Here is a 23,003-nt window from a genome sequence, read left to right as displayed (position 1 = left end):
GGATGTCACCTGGTGCCACCTGGATGTCCCCAGGAGGGTCTGGATGTCACCTGGATGCCACCTGGATGTCCCCAGGAGGGTCTGGATGTCACCGGGATGCCACCTGGATGTCCCCAAGGGTGGCCTGGATGTCACCTGGTGCCACCTGGATGTCCCCAAGGGTGGCCTGGATGTCACCTGGTGCCACCTGGATGTCACCTGGTGCCACCTGGATGTCCCCAAGGAGGTCACAAATCACCACAGCCACCCTCGGACGTCGTTTATTGTCCCCACGGGGGGGGGTGGGGGATCTGGGGACGCTCTGGGGACAGCAGAAGGTGGCCCGGGGCGGTGCCACCTCCTCTGGGGACGCTCTGGGGACATCTTTCACACGGCCACCGGCTCCTGGACGTGGTGGTGGCGCTTGACCACGAAGAGTTTCTGTCCCGAGACGGTGACGAGGAGGGAGTGCTCGCCAAACACCACTGGGGACAACGGGGACAGTGGGGACAGGGCCACCCCCGGTGTCCCGGGGCCACCTCCGTGTCCCCAGGGCCACCCCGGTGTCCCCAGGGCCACCTCCCCGTGTCCCCGGGGCCATCGGGGACAGTGACAGGCAGGGAGTGCTCGCAAACACCACTGGGGACAACGGGGACAGTGGGGACAGGGCCACCCCCGGTGTCCCCGGGGCCACCTCCCGTGTCCCCAGGGCCACCCCCGGTGTCCCCAGGGCCACCTCCCGTGTCCCCGGGGCCACCCCATTGTCCCCAGGGCCACCCCCGGTGTCCCCAGGGCCACCCCGGTGTCCCGGGGCCATCGGGACAGTGACGGGCAGGGAGTGCTCGCCAAACACCCCTGGGGACAACGGGGACAGTGGGGACAGGGCCACCCCCAGGAGGGACATTTGGGGACAATTGGGGATCATTTGGGGGCCATTTTAGGGACAATTGGGGCATTTGGGCCATTTTGGGGCCATTTGGAGCCATTTTAGGGACATTTGGGGCCATTTTGGGGACATTTGGGGCCATTTTGGGGACAATTGGGGACATTTGAGCCATTTTGGGGACAACTGGGGCATTTTGGGGACAATTTGGGGACAATTGGGGACATTTGAGCCATTTTAGGGACATTTGGGGCCATTTTGGGGACAATTGGGGCATTTTGGGGCCATTTTGGGGACATTTGGAGCCATTTTGGGGCCATTTGGGGCCATTTTGGGGACAATTTGGGGCCATTTGGGGACGTGGGGCCATCTGGAGCCATTTAGGGACAATTTGGGCCATTTTAGGGAAATTTGGGACAATTTTGGGGCCGTTTGGAATCATTTTGGGGCCATTTTGTGACATTTTGTGGCTGTTTTGGCATTTGGGACCATTTTGTGGCCATCTTGTGCCATTTTGTGGCCGTTTTGTGGCATTTTGGGGCCACTTTGTGCTGTTTTGGGCGATTTTGGGGCTGTTTTGTGCCATTCAGGATCATTTTGGGGCCGTTTTGTGCCATTTTGTGGCCATTTTGGGCCATTCTGGTTCCATTTTGTGCCATTTTGGGGCCGTTTTGGGCCATTCTGAGCCATTTTGGGGCCATTTTGGGCCATTCTGAGCCATTTTGGGGCCGTTTTGTGCCATTCTGGTTCCATTTTGTGCCATTCTGTGGCTGTTTTGTGCCGTTTTGGGGCCATTTTGTGGCCTTTTGGGGCTGTTTTGTGCCGTTTTGGGCCATTTTGGGGCCGTTTTGGGCCATTCTGGTTCCATTTTGTGCCATTCTGGGGCCGTTTTGGCCATTTTGGGGCTGTTTTGTGCCGTTTTGGGCCATTTTGGGGCTGTTTTGTGCCGTTTTGGGGCTGTTTTGTGCCATTTTGGGGCCGTTTTGGGCCATTTTGGGGCCATGTTGTGCTGTTTTGTGCCATTTTGGAGCCATTTTGTGCTGTTTCGGGCCATTCTGGGGCCGTTTTGGGCCATTTTGGGCCGTTTTGTGCCATTTTGTGGCCATTTTGGGCCGTTTTGTGCCATTTTGTGGCCATTCTGGGGCCGTTTTGTGCCATTTTGTGGCCATTTTGGGGCCGTTTTGTGCCATTTTGGGGCCGTTTTGTGCCATTTTGTGCCTTTTTGTGCCATTGTGGGGCCGTTTTGGGCCATTCTGGTTCCATTTTGTGCCATTTTGGGCTGTTTTGTGCAGTTTTGTGCCATTTTGGGCCGTTTTGTGCCATTCTGGGGCCGTTTTGTGCCATTTTGGGGCCGTTTTGTGCCATTTTGGGGCCGTTTTGTGCCATTCTGGGGCCGTTTTGTGCCGTTTGGGGCGGCTCCTGCCCGAGGCTCACCCGAGAGGCGGCGGAAGGGCGGCTCGTGCCCGCGGGGCAGCCGCAGCCCCAGGGCCGTGGCCACCAGGCCCTGCAGGACGGTGGCCGTGTGCTCGTCGTTCTCCAGGTCCCCCGAGGACTGGGGAGGGAAAATTGGGGATTTGGGGAACCCCAGAATTCTGGGAATTCTCAGGGGGAAGAGCCTGGAAAAAAAATCCCCAAAACCGGCACCGAAATGCAGCAAAATCACCCCAAAAAACCGGCCTGAGAACCCCCCCCCCTGCCCCCCCCCAAAAAAATTCCCGGAATTCCTGGGGATCCCAAAAAACTTTTTGGAAATTCTCAGGGGAAGATCCCCAAAAAAAAATCGGGGGAGCCCAGAGGGGGGAAATCCAAAAAATGCAACAAAACCACCCCAAAAATGGCCTGAGACCCCCCACCCAAAACCACCTGGGGACCCCCCCCCCCCCAAATCCCCAAAATCCCTGGGATCCCCCCAAAATTTTTTTGGGAATTCTCGCTCCAAGATCCCAAAAAAAATTTGGAGCTTCCCAGAGGGGAAAAAAAGAAAAAAGTCCCCAAAAATGCCCCAAAAACCTCCCGGGAACCCCCACGTTTTAAGGACCCCTCCCAAATTTAGGAACCCCCAAAAAAAGGTTCGACCCCCCCCCCAAATTTTTTCCCCCCTCCCCCCAATTTTTACTCCCCCCCAGATTTTGGAACCCCCAAATTTTTTTCCCCCCCCTCCCCCCAAAATCTTTTTGCCTCCCCCAACTTTAGGGACCCCTCCCCAGTTTTTGGGACCTCCCGATTTCCAGCCTGCCCCTCCCCCAATGGTTTTGGGGACCCCCTCCCCCACCCCCCCAAAAAAAAATCCGCCCCTCCCCCTCACGGCCAGCACGGCGCCGTCGCTGATGACGAGGTACCCGGCCTGGGCCGGCACCCGCTCCAGGCCCTGCGTCAGCGCCGCCGTCTGCAACCAGTACAAACCAGTATAAACCAGTACAAACCAGTATAAACCAGTACAAACCAGTACAAACCAGTACGGGCCGGCGTCATCCCAGGAAGCACCGGGAACGGCCGGAGCCTCCCCCCCAGGGACCCCCAGTCCCCCCCAGTTCCCCCCAGTCCCCTCCAGTCCATCCAGTCCCTCCCAGTCCCCCCCAGTTTCCTCAGTTTCCCCAGCCCAGTCCTCACCATAGCGACGCTCCCGCTTCCCCCTTCCGGTCACGTGACCCGCCCTCAGTGCCCGCCCCGCTCCCTCATTGGTTCAGAGTTCCTCTCGTCGCCGGCCTTTCCCACCAATCAGAGTTGGCTCCCTGGTCACGTGGGCAGAGGCACGGTGATATCGCTGGCTAGGCGGGCCGGAAGTGACGCTCAGTCCTCCGGCGCTCATCTCTATGGTTTCCTCCACGGAACCGGAAGTCCCGCTCAGCCCGCCGCCGCTTCTCTCTATGGTTCTTCCACAGACCCGGAAGCGGCGCTCAGTCCTCCAGCGCCCGTCTTTATGGTCCTTCAGTCCTCCAGCTCCGCCCCCGAAATGCGGGATTTGGGCAAACGGCCCCAAGGAACGGGCGGTCCCTTCCCGGCCACGCCCCCCCCTCCAGTGGCCAAACCCCAACTCCTGGTGGCCACCACACCTCAGGCGACCACTGCCACCGTAGCCACGCCCATCCCAACGGTTGCCATGACCGCCGTGATGGTAGCCACAATCATCTCCATGGTAGCCACGCACGCCACCCCACCCCCAGGTGAGCACTGCCACGGTAGCCACGACCATCCTGACAGGAGCCACGACCAGACCCGTGGTAGCCATGACCAGACCCGTGGTAGCCACACCCATTCCTGTGGTAGCCACACCCATTCCCGTGGTAGCCACGACCATCCCCATGGTAGCCATGCCCATCCCCATGGTAGCCACGCCCATCCCCACGGTAGCCACGACCATCCCCACGGTAGCCACGACCATCCTGACAGTAGCCACACCCTATGGTAGCCACGCCCATCCCCATGGTAGCCATGACCATCCTGACAGTAGCCACACCCATCCCCGTGGTAGCCACAACCCTCTCCATGGTAGCCACTAACATCCCCATGGTAGCCATGCCCATCCCTATGGTAGCCACGCCCATCCCCATGGTAGCCATGCCTATCCACATGGTAGCCATGACCCTCTCCATGGTAGCCATTACTATCCTGACAGTAGCCGCACCCATCCCCATGGTAGCCACACCCATCTCCATGGTAGCCACACCCATCCCCGTGGTAGCCACGCCCATCCCCACGGTAGCCACAACCATCCCCATGGTAGCCACGACCATCCTGGCAGTAGCCACACCCATCCCCGTGGTAGCCACAACCATCCCCATGGTAGCCACAAGCATCCCCATGGTAGCCACGACCATCCCTATGGTAGCCATGCCTATCCACATGGTAGCCATGACCCTCTCCATGGTAGCCATTACTATCCTGACAGTAGCCGCACCCATCCCCACGGTAGCCACACCCATCCCCGTGGTAGCCATGCTCATCCCCGTGGTAGCCATGCCCATCCCTATGGTAGCCACGCCCATCCACACGGTAGCCACGCCCATCCCAACGGTAGCCACACCCATCCCCGTGGTAGCCATGCCCATCCCCATAGTAGCCACGCCCATCCCCACGGTAGCCACAACCATCCCCACGGTAGCCACGACCATCCTGGCAGTAGCCACACCCATCCCCGTGGTAGCCACGCCCATCCCCACGGTAGCCACGCCCATCCTGGCAGTAGCCACACCCATCCCCACAGTAGCCACGCCCATCCCCACGGTAGCCACACCCATCCCCACAATAGCCACGCCCATCCCCACGGTAGCCGCACCCATCCTGGCAGTAGCCACACCCATCCCCGTGGTAGCCACGCCCATCCCCGTGGTAGCCACGCCCGCCCCAGCAGTAGCCAAAGCCCGACTCCCGCTCGCCACCCCCCAGCCCCAGCTGGCCCCGGGCGTGGCGAGCGCGGAGGCGGCTGCGGTAGCCAAGGAAGGATCCGGGGTTTATTCGCTGCGGTGAAACGGGGGGGGGAGGGGCGGCAGCGCCCCCGCCCCCCATAAATCCGTATTTATAGAATTCCATATTTATAACCCCCCCCGCCCCCCCCCCGCCGGGCTCGGGGCCACCCCGGGGGCGGGGCTGGCGAGTGGGGGGAGGGGCGGGGGAGGGGAGGGGGGGGGATGGGGGCGGCCCCCCCCCCTCAGTCGTCGATGCAGATCACCTCCCCCCCCCGCGGCTCCTTCCGCTCCAGCGCCTCCGCCTCGCGCTTCACCAGCACCGCGGGGCCGTTCGAGGCTGGGGGAGGGGCGAGGGGGGTCAGGGACCCCCACCCACCCCTGAGACCCCCACCCACCCCTGGGACCCCCACCCACCCGTGGGACCCCCACCCACCCATGGGAACCACCCCCACCCATGGGAACCATCCCACCCCCACCCCACTTCACCAGCACCGCGGGGCCGTTCGAGGCTGGGGGAGGGGCGAGGGGGGTCAGGGACCCCCCACCCACCCCTGGGACCCCCACCCCACCCGTGGGACCCCCACCCACCCATGGGAACCACCCCCACCCATGGGAACCACCCCCACCCATGGGAACCACCCCCACCCGTGGGAACCACCCCACCCCCACCCTGCTTCACCAGCACCGCGGGGCCGTTCGAGGCTGGGGGAGGGGCGAGGGGGGTCAGGGACCCCCACCCACCCCCTGGGACCCCCACCCACCCCTGGACCCCCACCCACCCGTGGGACCCCCACCCACCCATGGGAACCACCCCCACCCATGGGAACCACCCCCACCCATGGGAACCACCCCACCCCCACCCCGCTTCACCAGCACCGCGGGGCCGTTCGAGGCTGGGGGAGGGGCGGGGGGGGGGTCAGGGACCCCCACCCACCCGTGAGACCCCCACCCACCCGTGGGACCCCCACCCACCCGTGGGAACCCCCCCAGAGACCACCCCCACCCATGGGAACCACCCCACCCCCACCCCGCTTCACCAGCACCGCGGGGCCGTTCGAGGCTGGGGGAGGGGCGAGGGGGGGGTGTCAGGGACCCCCACCCACCCGTGAGACCCCCACCCACCCATGGGAAACCACCCCAGAGACCCCCACCCACCCCTGGGACCCCCACCCACCCCTGGGACCCCCACCCCACCCGTGGGAACCCCCCCAGAGACCACCCCTACCCATGGGAACCACCCCCACCCCACCCCCCCAGGGACCCCTCCCCAAATGACCCCTGCAAGGACCCCCCCCCAACTTCCCCTCCCCCACCCAATGACGCCCTTGGGGCCCCCCTGAGACCCCCCCAGTGTCCCCAGTGTCCCCAGTGTCCCCAGTGTCCCCAGGGATGTCCCCAGTGTCCCCAGTTTGTCCCCCCAGTGTCCCCAGTGTCCCCAGTGGGTGTCCCCAGGGATGTCCCCAGTGTCCCCAGTGTCCCCCCAGTGTCCTCAGTGTCCCCAGTGGGTGTCCCCAGTGTCCCCAGTGTCCCCAGTGGGTGTCCCCAGGGATATCCCCAGTGTCCCCATTGTCCCCAGTGGGTGTCCCCAGTGTCCCCAGTGTCCCCAGGGATATCCCCAGTGTCCCCATTGTCCCCAGTGGGTGTCCCCAGTGTCCCAGTGTCCCCAGTGGATGTCCCCAGTGTCCCCAGTGTCCCCAGTGTCCCCAGTTTGTCCCCCCAGTGTCCCCAGTGACCCCAGTGGGTGTCCCCAGTGTGCCCCCCGCCTCACCGGAGATGAAGGAGCCCGGTGGCATCTGGCTGTAGTTGGCCCCCCCGGGGTGGGGGAGGGCTCCGGCCGGGGGGGTCCCGAAGGTGCCCCCGTAGCTCGGGGGGGTGGCGTAGGGCCCCGGCGGGAAGGTCTGGGGACAGGGACACAGGGTCACCTCCGGGGTCACCTCCGGGGTCACCTCCGGGGTCACCTCCGGGGTCACCCCCCCGCTGTCACCTCCTGGTGCCACCTCCTGGGGTCACCTCCTGGTGTCACCTCTGGGGTCACCTCCTGGTGTCACCTCCCACTGTCACCTCCTGCTGCCACCCCCCCACTGTCACCTCCTGGTGTCACCTCCTGGTGTCACCTCCCACTGTCACCTCCTGCTGCCACCCCCCCACTGTCACCTCCTGGTGTCACCTCCTGGTGTCACCTCTGGTGTCACCTCCCACTGTCACCCCCCGCTGTCACCTCCTGGTGTCACCTCCTGGTGTCACCTCCTGGGGTCACCTCCTGGTGTCACCCCCCGCTGTCACCTCCTGGTGTCACCTCCCGGTGTCACCCCCACGGCCAGGGGTGTCCTCAGGACAGGGTGTCCCCAAGGTCAGGGCTGTGCCCAAGGTGGTGGACAATGTCCCCAGGGCAGGGTGACAGGGTGACAGGGTGACAGGGTGACAGGGTGACAGGGTGACAGGGTGACAGGGTGACAGTGTGACAGAGTGACAGGGTGACAGGGTGGCAGTATGACAGGGTGACAAGGTGACAGTGTGACAGGGTGACAATGCCAGTGTCCCCAGGGCAGGGTGGCAGTGTGGCAGTGTGGCAGGGTGGCAGGGTGACGGGGTGACAGGGTGACAAGGTGACAGGGTGGCAGGGTGACAGTGACAGGGTGACAAGGTGACAGGGTGGCAGGGTGACAGTGACAGGGTGACAATGCCAGTGTCCCCAGGGCAGGGTGACAGGGTGACAGGGTGACAGTGTGACAGGGTGACAGGGGTGACAGGGTGACAAGGTGACAATGCCAGTGTCCCCAGGGCAGGGTGGCAGGGTGACAATGTGACAGTGTGACAAGGTGACAGGGTGACAGGGTGACAGTGTGACAGGGTGACAGTGTGACAGGGTGACAGGGGTGACAAGGTGACAATGCCAGTGTCCCCCAGGGCAGGGTGGCAGGGTGACAGTGTGACAGTGTGACAGGGTGACGGGGTGACAGTGTGACAGGGTGACAGTGTGACAGGGTGACGGGGGTGACAGTGTGACAGGGTGACAGAGTGACAGGGTGACAGGGTGACAGGGTGACAATGTGACAGGGTGACAGGGTGACAGGGTGACAATGTGACAGGGTGACAATGGCGGTGTCCCCAGGGTCACTTACGGGCGGCGGGTGGCTCTCGGTGCCCTTGCTGGCCAGGGGCTGAGGACGCCGTGGTGACAGGGGCAGGGTGACAGTGTGACAGTGTGACAGTGTGACAGGGTGACAGGGTGACAGGGTGACAAGGTGACAAGGTGACAGGGTGACAGGGTGACGGTGCGGTGACAGGGTGACAGGGTGATAGGGTGACAGTGTGACAGGGTGACAATGCCAGTGTCCCCGGGGTCACTTACGGGCGGCGGGTGGCTCTCGGTGCCCTTGCTGGCCAGGGGCTGAGGACGCCGTGGTGGCAGGGGACAATCCCAGGACAGGGTGACAGTGACAATGTGACAGGGTGACAAGGTGACAAGGTGACAGGGTGACAGGGTGACAGGGTGACAGTGTGACAGGGTGACAGGGTGACAGGGTGACAGGGTGACAAGGTGACAGGGTGACAGGGTGACAGGTGACAGGGTGACAGGGTGACAATGTGACAGGGTGGCAGTGTCCCCAGGATGCTGGGGGTCACTTACGGGCGGCGGGTGGCTCTCGGTGCCCTTGCTGGCCAGGCGGCTGAGGACGCCGTGGTGACAGGGGCAGGGGTGACAATGTGACAGGGTGACAAGGTGACAGGGTGACAGAGTGACAGGGTGACAGGGTGACAGGGTGACAATGTGACAGGGTGACAATGGCAGTGTCCCCGGGGTCACTTACGGGCGGCGGGTGGCTCTCGGTGCCCTTGCTGGCCAGGGGCTGAGGACGCCGTGGTGGCAGGGGCAGGGTGACAGGGTGACAATGTGACAGGGTGACAGGGTGACAAGGTGGACAGGGTGCTGGTGTCCCCGGGGTCACTTACGGGCGGCGGGTGGCTCTCGGTGCCCTTGCTGGCCAGGCGGCTGAGGATGCTGCGCTCGGACATCTGCAGGCGCGCGGCGATGGGCGGGATGCGGGACAGCGTGGCCGGCAGGCGCGTCACGTCCGCCTTCATGTCGCTCAGCAGCTCCTCCAGCTGGTTCAGCACTGCCCGCGGGGCCGGGGGACAGAGAGAGAGAAACAGCCGCCCGTCAGCGCCGGCGGCCGTCCCGCGCCTACTCGCAGCTTACTCGCAGCTTACTCGCAGCTTACTCGCAGCTTACTCGCAGCTTACTCGCGGGGAGGGGGGGGGTGGGAGATACTCACGTGAGAATGGGGGGTGGGGAGAGGCAGGGGGAGGAGCTGGGAGTTACTCGGGGGGTACTCAGAGCTTACTCGGGGGTCGCAGCTGCGCGGGGGGAGGGGGTGCGAGTAGGCTGGGAGTACTCGGGGGGTTGCTACGGAGTTACTCTGGGTGCATTCCTGACTTACTCAAGGTTTACTCCTGGTCTTACTCAGGGTGTGCCTCGCCCGCACCCGAGATTACCCCAAGTGTGCTCCTTACTCTGAGTATCTCCTCGAGGTACTCCAGAGATACTCCAGGGTTACTCTGAACACTCTGGGGATACTCCTCGGATGCCCCAGAGATACTCCAGGGTCACTCCTGCCTTACTGCAGGCCTGCACACACAGGGCTACTCTGTGGCTACTCCTCGGACACGGCGGAGGTGACTCCGGGTCTGCTGTGGAGTTACTCTGGGGATACTCCTGGCATTAAATACACCAGGGGTACTCTGGGTTTACTCAGCTCATCCCTCCAGAGTCCTCTGGGCTTTACTCATTAATTACACCGGGATGCTCCAGGCTTACACCAGGGCGCTCCGGCGCATGCAAACACCGGCGCTCGCTACTCCAGCCTTACTCCCAGCATGCAGGGATACTCTGGGGATACTCCACCAAAACACCCCCGGGGCGAGGAGGGAGGGAGGAAGGGAGGGGAGAAGGGATCAAGGCGGTAAACTACTCCAGAGATACACACAGGACGGCACTAAGGACATACTCCAGCTTTACACCACAGCTACTCAGCAGAGCCACCTCAGCGCCAAGCCACAACCCTCCGTGCGCCTCCCTCCTTACACTGGCTTCACTCCGACCTTACTCAGAATTTACTAGGACTTTACTCAGAACTTTACTAGGACTTTAGTCCGACTCCACGCCAGCCTCATTCGGACTTTACTCGGACCTTATGCTGATCACACTGCGACTTTACTAGGACTTTGCTCCGATCTTACTCTGAGCTTACTTGGACTTTACTCCGACTTTACTGGGACTTTACTAGGACTTTACTCCGACTTTACTGGGACTTTACTAGGACTTCAGTCCGACTTTACTCCGACCTTAATCTGCCTTTATTAGGACTTTACTCTGACCTTAGTCCAACTTTATTTGGACTTCACTCCAACCTAACCTGCCCTTATTAGGACTTCGCTCCGGCCTTAACCTGACTTTACTCCGACCTTACTCGGACTTTACTCGGACCTTACTCCGACCCTCGCCGGCGCTTTGCTGGCGCCCCGGCGCCCCCCAGCCCCCCAGAAAGCACACGCAGAGCAAGGAGACACCGGGAGGCGGCGTTGGGAGCAGAACCCCTCTTTAATGGCGTCACACAGCGCGTACAGAGCAGCGAGGCGGGCGCTACACCGGGCGTCCGCGCCGGGCGCGCCGGCCCTGCCGCCTCTTACCCTTGTGCAGCACGGCGTTGCCGGCTTGTTGCCCGCCAGCGACTCCTTGGACAAGTGCTGGTGGCTCTCGCCAGGCACTCGACCTCGGCGAAGCGCGTGTTGAGGGCCATGGCGGGGTGGCTGGGGTCCTGCGTCATGTTCAGGTAGGCGGCGCGGCGCAGCTGCTCCTCGATCACCAGCGCCTGCTCCAGGAGCTGCGGCGGGGCAGGGAGGGGTCAGCGGGGGCGCGCGGGGCGGGGCTGGTGGGGCCAGGTGTGGGGAAACCCAGCAGCTGGAGGGGCCAGGAGGTGGTGGGACCAACCCAGACCTCATCAACATCTGGAGGGGCCAGGTCTTAGGACAAGGTTTGAGGAAACCCAACAGCTGGAGGGGCCAGGTGTTGGGACCAGGTGTGAGGAAACCCAACATCTGGAGGGGCCAGGTGGTGGTGGGACCAACCCTGACTTCATCAACATCTGGAGGGGCCAGGTGGTGGTGGGACCAACCCAGATCCCATCAACATCTGGAGGGGCCAGGAGGTGGTGGGACCAACCCAGATCCCATCAACATCTGGAGGGGCCAGGTCTTAGGACAAGGTTTGAGGAAACCCAACAGCTGGAGGGGCCAGGTGGTGGTGGGAACAACCCAGACCTCATCAACATCTGGAGGGGCCAGCCTTGACCTCACCAACATCTGCACGACGCAGATGTCCAAGCGCCCAACCCTGGCCTCACCCAACACCTGGAGATCCCAGGTGTCCAACCCTGGCCTCACCCAACACCTGGAGCGCCCAGGTGTCCAACCTTGGCCTCACCCAACACCTGGAGATCCCAGGTGTCCAACCCTGGCCTCACCCAACACCTGGAGATCCCAGGTGTCCAACCTTGCCTCACCCAACACCTGGAGATCCCAGGTGTCCAACCTTGGCCTCACCCAACACCTGGAGATCCCAGGTGTCCAACCCTGGCCTCACCCAACACCTGGAGAGCCCAGGTGTCCAACCTTGGCCTCACCCAACACCTGGAGATCCCAGGTGTCCAACCTTGGCCTCACCCAACACCTGGAGAGCCCAGGTGTCCAACCCTGGCCTCACCCAACACCTGGAGCCCCCAGATGTCCAACCCTGGCTTCACCCAACACCTGGAGCCCCCAGATGTCCAACCCTGGCCACAACCCAACATCTGGAGATCCGAGGTGTCCAACCTTGGCCTCACCCAACACCTGGAGAGCCCAGGTGTCCAACCCTGGCTTCACCCAACACCTGGAGCCCCCAGATGTCCAACCTTGGCCTCACCCAACACCTGCAGCCCCCACCCAGCTGTCCGAGCACCCTTGGCTCTCTTCCCGCTCATCCCAGCCCCTCGTGCCAGGCCACCCTCGGCGTCACCCCCGTGCCACCCGGTGCCACCCTCGGCGTCACCCCCGTGCCACCCGGTGCCACCCTCGGCGTCACCCCCGTGCCACCCGGTGCCACCGCGGGCGCTGACCTTGAAGCGGCGCGCCAGGAACTTGTTCTTCATCTCCAGGAAGTTGCCCTTGGAGGCCTCGCCCTTGAAGGGTTCGTTGATGACCCCGAAGGCGCCGTCGTTCTGGATGTCGGTCCAGCGCGCGTAGCCGTGGCTGCGCGCTAAGGACTGCCACCGTGCCACCGTGTCATTGCGTCACCGTGTCACTGTGTCACCGTGTCACTGTCACCGTGTCACCGTGTCATTGCGTCACCGTGTCACTGTGTCACCGTGCCACCGTGTCATTGCGTCACCGGTGTCACCGTGCCACCGTGTCACCGTGTCATTGCGTCACCGTGTCATTGTGTCACCGTGTCACCGTGCCACCGTGTCACCGTGTCATTGTGTCACCGTGTCATTGCGTCACCGTGTCACTGTGTCACCGTGTCACACTGTCACTGTGTCACCATGTCACTGTCACCTGTCACCGTGTCATTGTGTCACCGTGTCACACTGTCACTGTGTCACCGTGTCACTGTGTCACCTGTCACCGTGTCATTGTCACTGTGTCACTGTGTCACCGTGTCACTGTGTCACCTGTCACCATGTCACCGTGTCACACTGTCACTGTGTCACCGTGTCATTGTGTCACCTGTCACTGTCACCGTGTCACTGTGTCACCTGTCACCATGTCACCGTGTCACACTGTCACTGTGTCACCGTGTCACACTGTCACTGTGTCACCGTGTCACTGTGTCACCGTGCCACCGTGTCACTGTGTCACCTGTCACCATGTCACCGTGTCACACTGTCACTGTGTCACCTGTCACCGTGTCACTGTGTCACCTGTCACCGTGTCACTGTGTCACCTGTCACCGTGTCATTGTGTCACTGTGTCACCGTGCCACACTGTCACTGTGTCACCGTGTCATTGTGTCACTGTGTCACCGTGTCACTGTGTCACCTGTCACCGTGTCATTGTGTCACTGTGTCACCGTGTCACACTGTCACTGTGTCACCGTGTCACTGTGTCACCTGTCACCGTGTCATTGTGTCACTGTGTCACTGTTGTCACCATGTCACTGTGTCACCGTGTCACACTGTCACTGTGTCACCTGTCACCACCTCACCCTGTCCCCAACATCCTCCACATCCAGCACATGGAGCACTAAGGACTGTCACCGTGTCACCGTACCATTGCGTCACCTGTCACCGTGTCACCTGTCACCGTGTCACCATCACCGTGTCACCATCACCATGTCACCTGTCACCGTGTCACCTGTCACCGTGTCACCATCACAGTGTCACCATCACCATGTCACCTGTCACCGTGTCACCTGTCACCGTGTCACCATCACAGTGTCACCATCACCGTGTCACCTGTCACCGTGTCACCACATCTCCCTGTCCCAAACATCCCCAACACCCAGCACACCAAGAATGGATGCCACCCTCTCCTGGCTGTCACCCTCACTTTGTCACCCTCACCGTGGTGTCACCCTCACCGTGGTGTCACCCTCACCGTGGTGTCACTGTCCCCAGCCTGAGGACACCCCAAATCCCCTGGGGACACCCCAAATCCCACGGTGCCACCCCAAGGATACAGGACGATCCTGGCCTGGTGCCAGTGCCACCCTCACTGTGGTGTCACCCTCACCGTGCTGTCACCCTCACCGTGGTGTCACTCTCACCGTGGTGTCACCCTCACTGTGCTGTCACCCTCTCCTGGCTGTCACCCTCACCGTGGTGTCACCCTCACCGTGGTGCCACCCTCACCGTGGTGCCACTGTCCCCAGCCCGAGGACACCCCAAATCCCACGGTGCCACCCCAAGGATACAGGACGATCCCGGCCAGCAGCCAGTAGTCGTGGCGCCGGTGCCAGATCTCGTTGAGCTTCCCCGAGGAGATGGCGGCGCGCTCCTCGTTCTGCCACAGCGTGTGCAGCTCTGCCAGGGGTCAGAGGGTCAGGGGTGCCCCTGGGGGTCCCTGGGTGTCCCCCTGGGTGTCCCCAGGATGTCCCTGGGGGTCCCTGGGGGTCCCTGGCGGTCCCCGGGTGTCCCTGGGGGTCCCTGGGTGTCCCTGGGTGTCCCCGGGTGTCCCCAGGGTGTCCCAGGGATGTCCCTGGCTGTCCCAGGGCTATCCCCGGGTGTCCCCTGGGTGTCCCAGGGGTGTCCCTGGGTGTCCCCGGGTGTCCCCAGGGTGTCCCAGAGTGTCCCTGGCTGTCCCCAGGGTGTCTCTGGCTGTCCCAGGGGTGTCCCAGGGTGTCCCCAGGGTGTCCCAGAGTGTCCCTGGCTGTCCCCAGGGTGTCTCTGGCTGTCCCAGGGGTGTCCCAGGGTGTCCCCAGGGTGTCCCAGAGTGTCTCTGGCTGTCCCTGGGTGTCCCCTGGCTGTCCCCAGGGTGTCTCTGGCTGTCCCCAGGGTGTCCCCAGGGTGTCCCTGGCTGTCTCTGGCTGTCCCCAGGGTGTCCCCGGGTGTCCCCAGCGTGTCCCAGAGTGTCTCTGGCTGTCCCTGGCTGTCTCAGGCTGTCCCCAGGGTGTCCCAGGGTGTCCCAGAGTGTCTCTGGCTGTCCCCAGGGTGTCCCCAGGGTGTCTCTGGCTGTCTCTGGCTGTCCCAGGGGTGTCCCCAGGCTGTCCCCAGGGTGTCTCCAGGGTGTCCCCGGGGTGTCCCCGGTGCTCACCCGTGAAGCCGCCGTCGGCGATGTTGAACATGAACCGCGGCTTCTCGGCCTTGTCCTCCCGCCGGCCGTTGGGCCGCGGGTCTGGCCGGGGCTCCTTCTCGGCCTTCACCTCCTCTGTGGGGTCAGGGACACGTTTGGGGGTCAGGGACAGGTTTGGGGGGGACAGGGACAGGTTTGGGGGGTCAGGGACAGGTTTGGGGGGTCAGGGACACATTTGGGGGGGTCACAGACAGGTTTGGGGGTCAGGGACAGGTTTGGGGGGGTTCAGAGACTCATTTGGGGGGTCAGGGACAGGTTTGGGGGTCAGGGACTCATTTGGGGGGGTTGGGGACAAGTTTGGGGGGGATCAGAGACTCATTTCAGGGGGTCACGGACAGGTTTGGGGGTCAGGGACAGGTTTGGGGGGCACAGGGACAGGTTTGGGGGGGACAGGGACAGGTTTGGGGGTCAGGGACAGGTTTGGGGGGGATCAGAGACTCATTTGGGGGGTCAGGGACAGGTTTGGGGGGTCAGGGACTCATTTGGGGGGGTCACAGACAGGTTTGGGGGTCAGGGACTCATTTGGGGGGGTCAGGGACAGGTTTGGGGGTCAGGGACTCATTTGGGGGGGCAGGGGCAAGTTTGGGGGGTCAGGGACAGATTTGGGGGGTCAGGGACACATTTGGGGGGACAGGAAGATGTTTGACCCCCCTTGGGCACCCCAAAACACCCCCAGCCCCCCAAAAATACCCCCAGCCCCCCTGAAAAGCGGCCAACGATAAATGAGATAATGGGTGGGTTAAGCCCCGCCCCCTCCCAGTTAGACCACACCTCCTTCCCTCAGACCCCGCCCATTATGTGTCAGACCACGCCCCTTCAGTTAAGCACCGCCCTCTCCGGGTTAGACCACACCTCTTTCCATTAAGCCCCGCCCATTGGAAGTTAGGCCACACCTCCTACCAAGCACCACCCACTCCTGCTTAGGCCACGCCCCTTGCGCGAAGCCCCGCCCCCGGCACCTCTTTTGGGGTCGGGGTCCCCCGGGCGCTCCTTGGGCTCCTCCTCCGGCGCCTTCTCGTCCCCCTTGTCCAGCCCCGGCACCTTCTCGGCCTCGGCTCCTGCCAGGGCAGCGGGGCGGGACACGGGTTTTTCCAGGGATTCGGGGTTTCCAGGGATTCGGGGTTTCCAGGGATTCGGGGTTTTTGGGGTTTTTCCAGGGATTCGGGGTTTCCCAGGGATTCGGGGTTTCCAGGGATTCGGGGTTTTTGGGGTTTCCAGGGATTCGGGGTTTCCCAGGGATTCGGGGTTTGAGATTTGGGGTTTTCCAGGGATTCGGGGTTTTCCAGGGATTCGGGGTTTTCCAGGGATTCGGGGTTTTTGGGGTTTCCAGGGATTCGGGGTTTCCAGGGATTTGGGGTTTTTGGGGTTTTTCCAGGGATTCGGGGTTTTCCAGGGATTCGAGGTTTTTGGGGTTTTTCCAGGGATTCGGGGTTTTCCAGGGATTCAGGGTTTTTGGGGTTTTCCAGGGATTCGGGGTTTCCAGGGATTCGGGGTTTGAGATTTGGGGTTTTCCAGGGATTCGGGGTTTTCCAGGGATCCGGGGTTTCCCAGGGATTCGGGGTTTCCAGGGATTCGGGGTTTTTGGGGTTTCCAGGGATTCGGGGTTTTCCAGGGATTCGGGGTTTGAGATTTGGGGTTTTCCAGGGATTCGGGGTTTTCCAGGGATTCGGGGTTTGAGATTTGGGGTTTTCCAGGGATTCGGGGTTTCCAGGGATTCGGGGTTTTTGGGGTTTTTCCAGGGATTCGGGTTTTTCCAGGGATTCGAGGTTTTTGGGGTTTTTCCAGGGATTCGGGTTTTTCCAGGGATTCGAGGTTGTTGGGGTTTTTCCAGGGATTCGGGTTTTTCCAGGGATTCGGGGTTTCCAGGGATTCGGGGTTTTTGGGGTTTTTCCAGGGATTCGGGGTTTTCCAGGGATTCGGGGTTTGAGATTTGGGGTTTTCCAGGGATTCGGGGTTTTCCAGGGATTCGGGGTTTCCAGGGATTCGGGGTTTTTGGGGTTTTTCCAGGGATTCGGGGTTTCCAGGGATTCGGGGTTTCCCAGGGATTCGGGGTTTCCAGGGATTCGGGGTTTCCAGGGATTTGGGGTTTTCCAGGGATTTGGGGTTTTCCAGGGATTTGCGGTTCTGGGGTTTGGGGATTTTGGGGTTTGTGGTTCTGGGATTTGGGATTCTGGGATTTGGGTTTTTGGGATTTGGGGTTTTCCAGGGATTGGGGGTTTTTGGGATTTGGGGTTCTGGGATTTGGGGTTTTCCAGGGATTTGCGGTTCTGGGGTTTGGGGATTTTGGGGATTTGTGGTTCTGGGATTTGGGGTTCCCGGGATTTAGGTTTTCTGGGATTTGGGGTTTCCTCGGGGGGGGGTCTCACCTGGCCGCTCCTCACGGGCCGGGGGCCCTTCGGCCTCGGGGTCCCTGTGGCCGGGTCCCTCCTCCTCCTCCCCCTTGCGGGGCCCTTCGGCCTCGCTGCCATCGCCCGGCGACGGTGGCACCTCGGGGACAGGAGGCTGCGGGGACAGGGCGGGGCTGTCACCCTCGGTGTCCCCGTGGGGACATCACCCCCCAACGAGAGTGACACTGAGGGGGGGACACGGGGACAACGGTGGGGAGGGGACGGGGATGGGACAAGGACAGGAGGGCGAGGACAGCGCTGGGGACAGCTGGGGACAAGGATGGGGACAAGGATGGGGACAGGGACAGGGATGGGACAAGGACAGGAGGGCGAGGACAGCGCTGGGGACAGGGATGGGGACAGGGATAGGGACAGGGACGGGGATGGGACAAGGACAGGAGGGTGAGGAAAGCGCTGGGGACAAGGATGGGGACAAGGATGGGGACAGGGATGGGACGGACCTGGGGACAAGGGAGGACGTGGTGGGGACAGGGTTGGGGACAGGGTTGGGGACAGTCGTGTCACTCACATCTGTCTCCATCTTCTCGGGGCCTTTGGGCTCCTTCTCGTCCCTGGTGTCACCCTCGTCCCTGTCCGGGGGTGGCCCTGGCCCGTCCCCACGCTCGCTGGGCGCCGGCGTGGCTGGGGACAGGGGACATCAGGACATCGGTCCCCATCCTGTCCCCAGCCGTGTCCCCAGCTGTGTCCCAATCCCTGTCCTCATGTCCCCATCCCTGTCCCCGTGTCCCCATCCCTGTCCTCATGTTCCCATCCCTGTCCCCATGTCCCCATCCCTGTCCCCGTGTCCCCATCCTTGTCCCTGTGTCCCCATCCCTGTCCCCGTGTCCCCATCCCTGTCCCTGTGTCCCCAGCCGTGTCCCCATCCCTGTCCCTGTGTCCCCAGCCGTGTCCCCATCCCTGTCCCCGTGTCCCCATCCCTGTCCCCGTGTCCCCATCCGTGTCCCCGTGTCCCCATCCCTGTCCCCGTGTCCCCATCCTTGTCTCCGTGTCCCCAGCCGTGTCCCCATCCCTGTCCCCGTGTCCCCGTGTCCCCATCCCTGTCCCCGTGTCCCCAGCCGTGTCCCCGTGTCCCCATCCCTGTCCCCATGTCCCCATCCCTGTCCCCGTGTCCCCATCCGTGTCCCCGTGTCTCCATCCCTGTCTCCGTGTCCCCAGCCGTGTCCCCATCCCTGTCCCCGTGTCCCCGTGTCCCCATCCCTGTCCCCGTGTCCCCATCCCTGTCCCCGTGTCCCCAGCCGTGTCCCCATGTCCCTATCCCCATCCCTGTTCCCGTGTCCCCAGCCCTGTCCCCGTGTCCCCAGCCCTGTCCCCATGTCCCCAGCCGTGTCCCCAGCCGTGTCCCCAGCCCTGTCCCCGTGTCCCCATCCCTGTCCCCGTGTCCCCAGCCGTGTCCCCGTGTCCCCATCCCTGTCCCCGTGTCCCCAGCCGTGTCCCCCCGTGTCCCGAGCCGTGTCCCCATGTCCCCAGCCGTGTCCCCATCCCTGTCCCCGTGTCCCCAGCCGTGTCCCCAGCCGTGTCCCCCCCGTGGTACCGGGCGTGGGGGGTGCGGGGCTGGGGGGGCCGCTCTGCTCGGGGCTGGGGGGGCCGGTCTTGGCGGGGGAGGAGGCGCGGGACGAGCGCTTGGAGTCGGCGCTGGGCTCGGGGGCCAGCTCGGGCAGGGACCAGCGGCCGTTGATGTGCTCGAACTCCTGCACCTGGGGAGGGACACAGCAGGGTCAGGGGACCCCAAAAACCCCCCAAAACCCACCACTAAAACCCCAAAAAGGGACCCTAAAACCCCCAAAAATCCCAAAAAGGGACCCTAAAACCCCCAAAAACCCACCCCCAAAAAGGGACCCTAAAACCCCCAAAAACCCACCCCTAAAACCCCAAAAAGGGACCCTGAAACCCCCAAAAACCCACCCCCAAAAAGGGACCCTAAAACCCCCAAAAACCCACCCCCAAAACCCCAAAAAGGGACCCTAAAACCCCCAAAAACCCACCCCCAAAACCCCAAAAAGGGACCCTAAAACCCCCCAAAACCCACCCCAAAAACCCCAAAAAGGGACCCTAAAACCCCCAAAAACCCACCCCCAAAAACCCCAAAAAGGGACCCTAAAACCCCCCAAAACCCACCCCAAAAACCCCAAAAAGGGACCCTAAAACCCCCAAAAACCCACCACTAAAACCCCAAAAAGGGACCCTAAAACCCCCAAAACCCCACCCCCAAAAACCCCAAAAAGGGACCCTAAAACCCCCAAAACCCACCCCAAAACCCCAAAAAGGGACCCTAAAACCCCCAAAAACCCACCCCAAAACCCCAAAAAGGGACCCTAAAACCCCCAAAAACCCACCCCCAAAAACCCCAAAAAGGGACCCTAAAACCCCCAAAAACCCACCCCCAAAACCCCAAAAAGGGACCCTAAAACCCCCAAAAACCCACCCCCAAAACCCCAAAAAGGGACCCTAAAACCCCCAAAAACCCACCCCCAAAACCCCAAAAAGGGACCCTAAAACCCCCAAAAACCCACCCTCAAAAACCCCAAAAAGGGACCCTAAAACCCCCAAAAACCCACCCCCAAAACCCCAAAAAGGGACCCTAAAACCCCCAAAAACCCACCCCCAAAAACCCCAAAAAGGGACCCTAAAACCCCCAAAAACCCACCCCCAAAACCCCAAAAAGGGACCCTAAAACCCCCAAAAACCCACCCCCAAAACCCCAAAAAGGGACCCTAAAACCCCCAAAAACCCACCCCCAAAACCCCAAAAAGGGACCCTAAAACCCCCAAAAACCCACCCTCAAAAACCCCAAAAAGGGACCCTAAAACCCCCAAAAACCCACCCCCAAAACCCCAAAAAGGGACCCTAAAACCCCCAAAAATCCCAAAAAGGGACCCTAAAACCCCCAAAACCCCAAAAAGGGACCCTAAAACGCCCCCAGGGCCCAGCTCGGGCAGGGACCAGCGGCCGTTGATGTGCTCGCACTCCTGCACCTGGGGAGGGACACAATGGGGGGCCAAAAACCCCAAAAAGCCACCCCAAAAACCCCCCAGACCCTAAAAACCAACCCAAAAAAAAATCCTGAAACCTCCCCAAGGGACCCTAAAACATCCCCCAGAGGAGCAGCTTGGGGGGACTCCAAAAACCGACCCAAGGGTGTCCCCAGGCTGTCCCCAGGGATGTCCCCAGGCTGTCCCCAGGTGTGTCCCCAGGTGTCCTGGGGATGTCCCCAGGTGTTCAGCCTGTCCCCAGGCTGTCCCCAGGGATGTCCCCAGGTGTGTCCCCAGGTGTCCTGGGGATGTCCCCAGGTGTTCACCCTGTCCCCAGGCAGTCCCTGGCTGTCCCCAGGCTGTCCCCAGGCTGTCCCCAGGGATGTCCCCAGGTGTTCACCCTGTCCCCAGGCAGTCCCTGGCTGTGCCCAGGTGTGTCCCCAAGTGTCCTGGGGATGTCCCCAGGTGTTCAGCCTGTCCCCAGGACAGTCCCTGGCTGTCCCAGACTGTCCCAGATGTGTCCCCAGGCTGTCCCCAGGGATGTCCCCAGGCTGTCCCCAGGTGTTCAGCCTGTCCCCAGGCAGTCCCTGGCTGTCCCTGGCTGTCCCCAGGTGTGTCCCCAGGTGTCCTGGGGATGTCCCCAAGTGTCCTGGGGATGTCCCCAGGTGTTCAGCCTGTCCCCAGGCAGTCCCTGGCTGTCCCCAGGCTGTCCCCAGGGATGTCCCCAGGTGTTCACCCTGTCCCCAGGCAGTCCCCGGCTGTCCCCAGGGATGTCCCCAGGCTGTCCCCAGGTGTGTCCCCAGGTGTCCTGGGGATGTCCCCAGGTGTTCACCCTGTCCCCAGGACAGTCCCTGGCTGTCCCAGACTGTCCCAGGGGTGTCCCCAGGCTGTCCCCAGGGATGTCCCCAGGTGTTCAGCCTGTCCCCAGGACAGTCCCCGGCTGTCCCCAGGGATGTCCCCAGGCTGTCCCCAGGTGTGTCCCCAGGTGTCCTGGGGATGTCCCCAGGTGTTCAGCCTGTCCCCAGGACAGTCCCTGGCTGTCCCAGGTGTGTCCCCAGGCTGTCCCCAGGTGTTCACCCTGTCCCCAGGCAGTCCCTGGCTGTCCCAGGGATGTCCCCAGGCTGTCCCCAGGCTGTCCCCAGGTGTTCACCCTGTCCCCAGGCAGTCCCCGGCTGTCCCCAGGGATGTCCCCAGGTGTTCAGCCTGTCCCCAGGGATGTCCCCAGGTGTTCAGCCTGTCCCCAGGGATGTCCCCAGGCTGTCCCCAGGCTGTGTCCCCCGCGTACCTTTTTCTTGACGAGGGACATGACGCCGATGCGGGTCAGCACCTGCTGCCGGGACAGCCCCTCCCGGGGGACGCCGTCCGCGAAGGTCTCGGAGCCGTCGGCGCCCGGCTCGCACAGGTGACGCATGAACAGGGACACGTAGGCCCTGGGGACAGCGCTCAGGGCCACCGCCTGTGCCACCAGCCCTGCCTGTGCCACCACCCCTGCCTGTGCCACCGCCAAGTCACCACTCCTACCTGTGCCACCGCCCCCGCACCCACACACCCCGCCCCGGGGTCACTGTCCCCATAGGTCACAACCCCAGGGTCTTTGTCCTCAAGGTCCCTTGTCCCCATAAATCCTGTCCCCAGTGTCCCCGATGTCCCCAGTGTCCCTGATGTCCCCGCACCATCAGCCCGTCCCCTCGTCACGGCGCCCGTGGGGGCTGTGCCGGTCACGGCAGGGACCTGCCACCGCTCTGGCGTTCCCTGGGCCACACCCGGCCCCCCGAGGGGACACGGGGACATCGGGGGTGGCTTTGTGTCGGGCTGAGGGGGACACGGCCTCGTCCGGTCCCCAGGAACACCGACAGTGACGGCGCTCGGCTGAGTAAGGGCTCATCACGTGGCACGGGGACATCGGGGGACACCGGGGGACATGGGACAACGGAGGGCACTGGGACACACGGGAAGATGAGGGGACACGGGGACAATAGGGACATGGGGACAAAAGGACACGGAGGACATGGGGACGCACGAGGACAAAGGGCATGGGGACACACGGACACCTCGCTACTCCGCCACCACCTGTCCCTGGTGCCACCGCCTGCTCCTGATGCCACCACTTGCCACTGATGCCACCACCCATCCTTGATGCCACCACTCATCCTTGATGCCACCATTTGCCACTGATGCCACCACCCATCCTTGATGCCACCACCCATCCTTGATGCCACTGCCTGTCCTTGATGCCACCATTTGCCACTGATGCCACCACCCATCCTTGATGCCACCACCCATCCTTGATGCCACCACCTGCCCTTGACACCACCGCCCCTCCCCAGTGCCACCGCCCCTCCCTGGTGTCCCCAGCTGTCCCCGTTGTCACCTACTTGAACTCCTTCTCGGTTTTGCCCCGCAGGTCCCGCACGAGCCACTGGGACGTGAAGGCGTCCTGGGGGGGCATCCCCCAGCGCATGACGGCGTTCAGGAAGGCCTTGCGCTGCCTCGTGTTGAAGCCCAGCACCTGGGGACATCGAGGGGA

General features: G+C 62.7%; 2 protein-coding genes across 2 annotated transcripts in view; both read right to left on the bottom strand.

Moving 5' to 3' along the window:
* Positions 1-263: 263 nt before the first annotated feature.
* On the bottom strand, positions 264-3,538 carry LOC137467537 (ragulator complex protein LAMTOR4-like). The gene is made up of 4 exons (XM_068179025.1): positions 3,473-3,538; positions 3,168-3,248; positions 2,297-2,414; positions 264-464 (listed from the first exon to the last, which is right to left on the bottom strand). The coding sequence occupies exons 1-4, from the start codon at positions 3,473-3,475 to the stop codon at positions 367-369; spliced, it is 300 nt and encodes a 99-aa protein (XP_068035126.1). The 5' UTR covers positions 3,476-3,538; the 3' UTR covers positions 264-366.
* Positions 3,539-5,452: 1,914 nt separating this feature from the next.
* The window catches only part of LOC137467539 (chromodomain-helicase-DNA-binding protein 3-like), a gene marked incomplete at its 5' end in the record, with an annotated part of 53,249 nt that continues 35,698 nt past the window's right edge, over positions 5,453-23,003 (bottom strand). Inside the window, 15 exon segments of the mRNA XM_068179026.1 lie at positions 5,453-5,605; positions 7,037-7,166; positions 9,223-9,386; positions 10,960-10,980; positions 10,983-11,030; positions 11,033-11,153; positions 12,426-12,558; positions 14,222-14,330; positions 15,061-15,174; positions 16,059-16,157; positions 17,466-17,601; positions 18,016-18,128; positions 19,039-19,201; positions 21,762-21,906; positions 22,852-22,985. Of these exon segments, the coding sequence (XP_068035127.1) occupies positions 5,511-5,605; positions 7,037-7,166; positions 9,223-9,386; positions 10,960-10,980; positions 10,983-11,030; positions 11,033-11,153; positions 12,426-12,558; positions 14,222-14,330; positions 15,061-15,174; positions 16,059-16,157; positions 17,466-17,601; positions 18,016-18,128; positions 19,039-19,201; positions 21,762-21,906; positions 22,852-22,985 (1,725 nt within the window).

This window comes from Anomalospiza imberbis, unplaced genomic scaffold (genome assembly GCF_031753505.1).
Source record: "Anomalospiza imberbis isolate Cuckoo-Finch-1a 21T00152 unplaced genomic scaffold, ASM3175350v1 scaffold_668, whole genome shotgun sequence".
Taxonomy (NCBI): Eukaryota; Metazoa; Chordata; class Aves; order Passeriformes; family Viduidae; genus Anomalospiza; species Anomalospiza imberbis.
This window is presented reverse-complemented; position numbering and strand designations above follow the sequence as displayed.

Bases quoted from the DNA above. Each gene is read 5' to 3' on its own strand.
- LOC137467537 (XM_068179025.1), bottom strand. The intron at 2,415-3,167 runs GTGAGGGGGAGG...TTCCCTCCCCAG, and splicing joins GCGACGGCGCCGTGCTGGCC to TCCTCGGGGGACCTGGAGAA. The intron at 465-2,296 runs GTGAGCCTCGGG...CGTTGTCCCCAG, and splicing joins GCCCTTCCGCCGCCTCTCGG to TGGTGTTTGGCGAGCACTCC.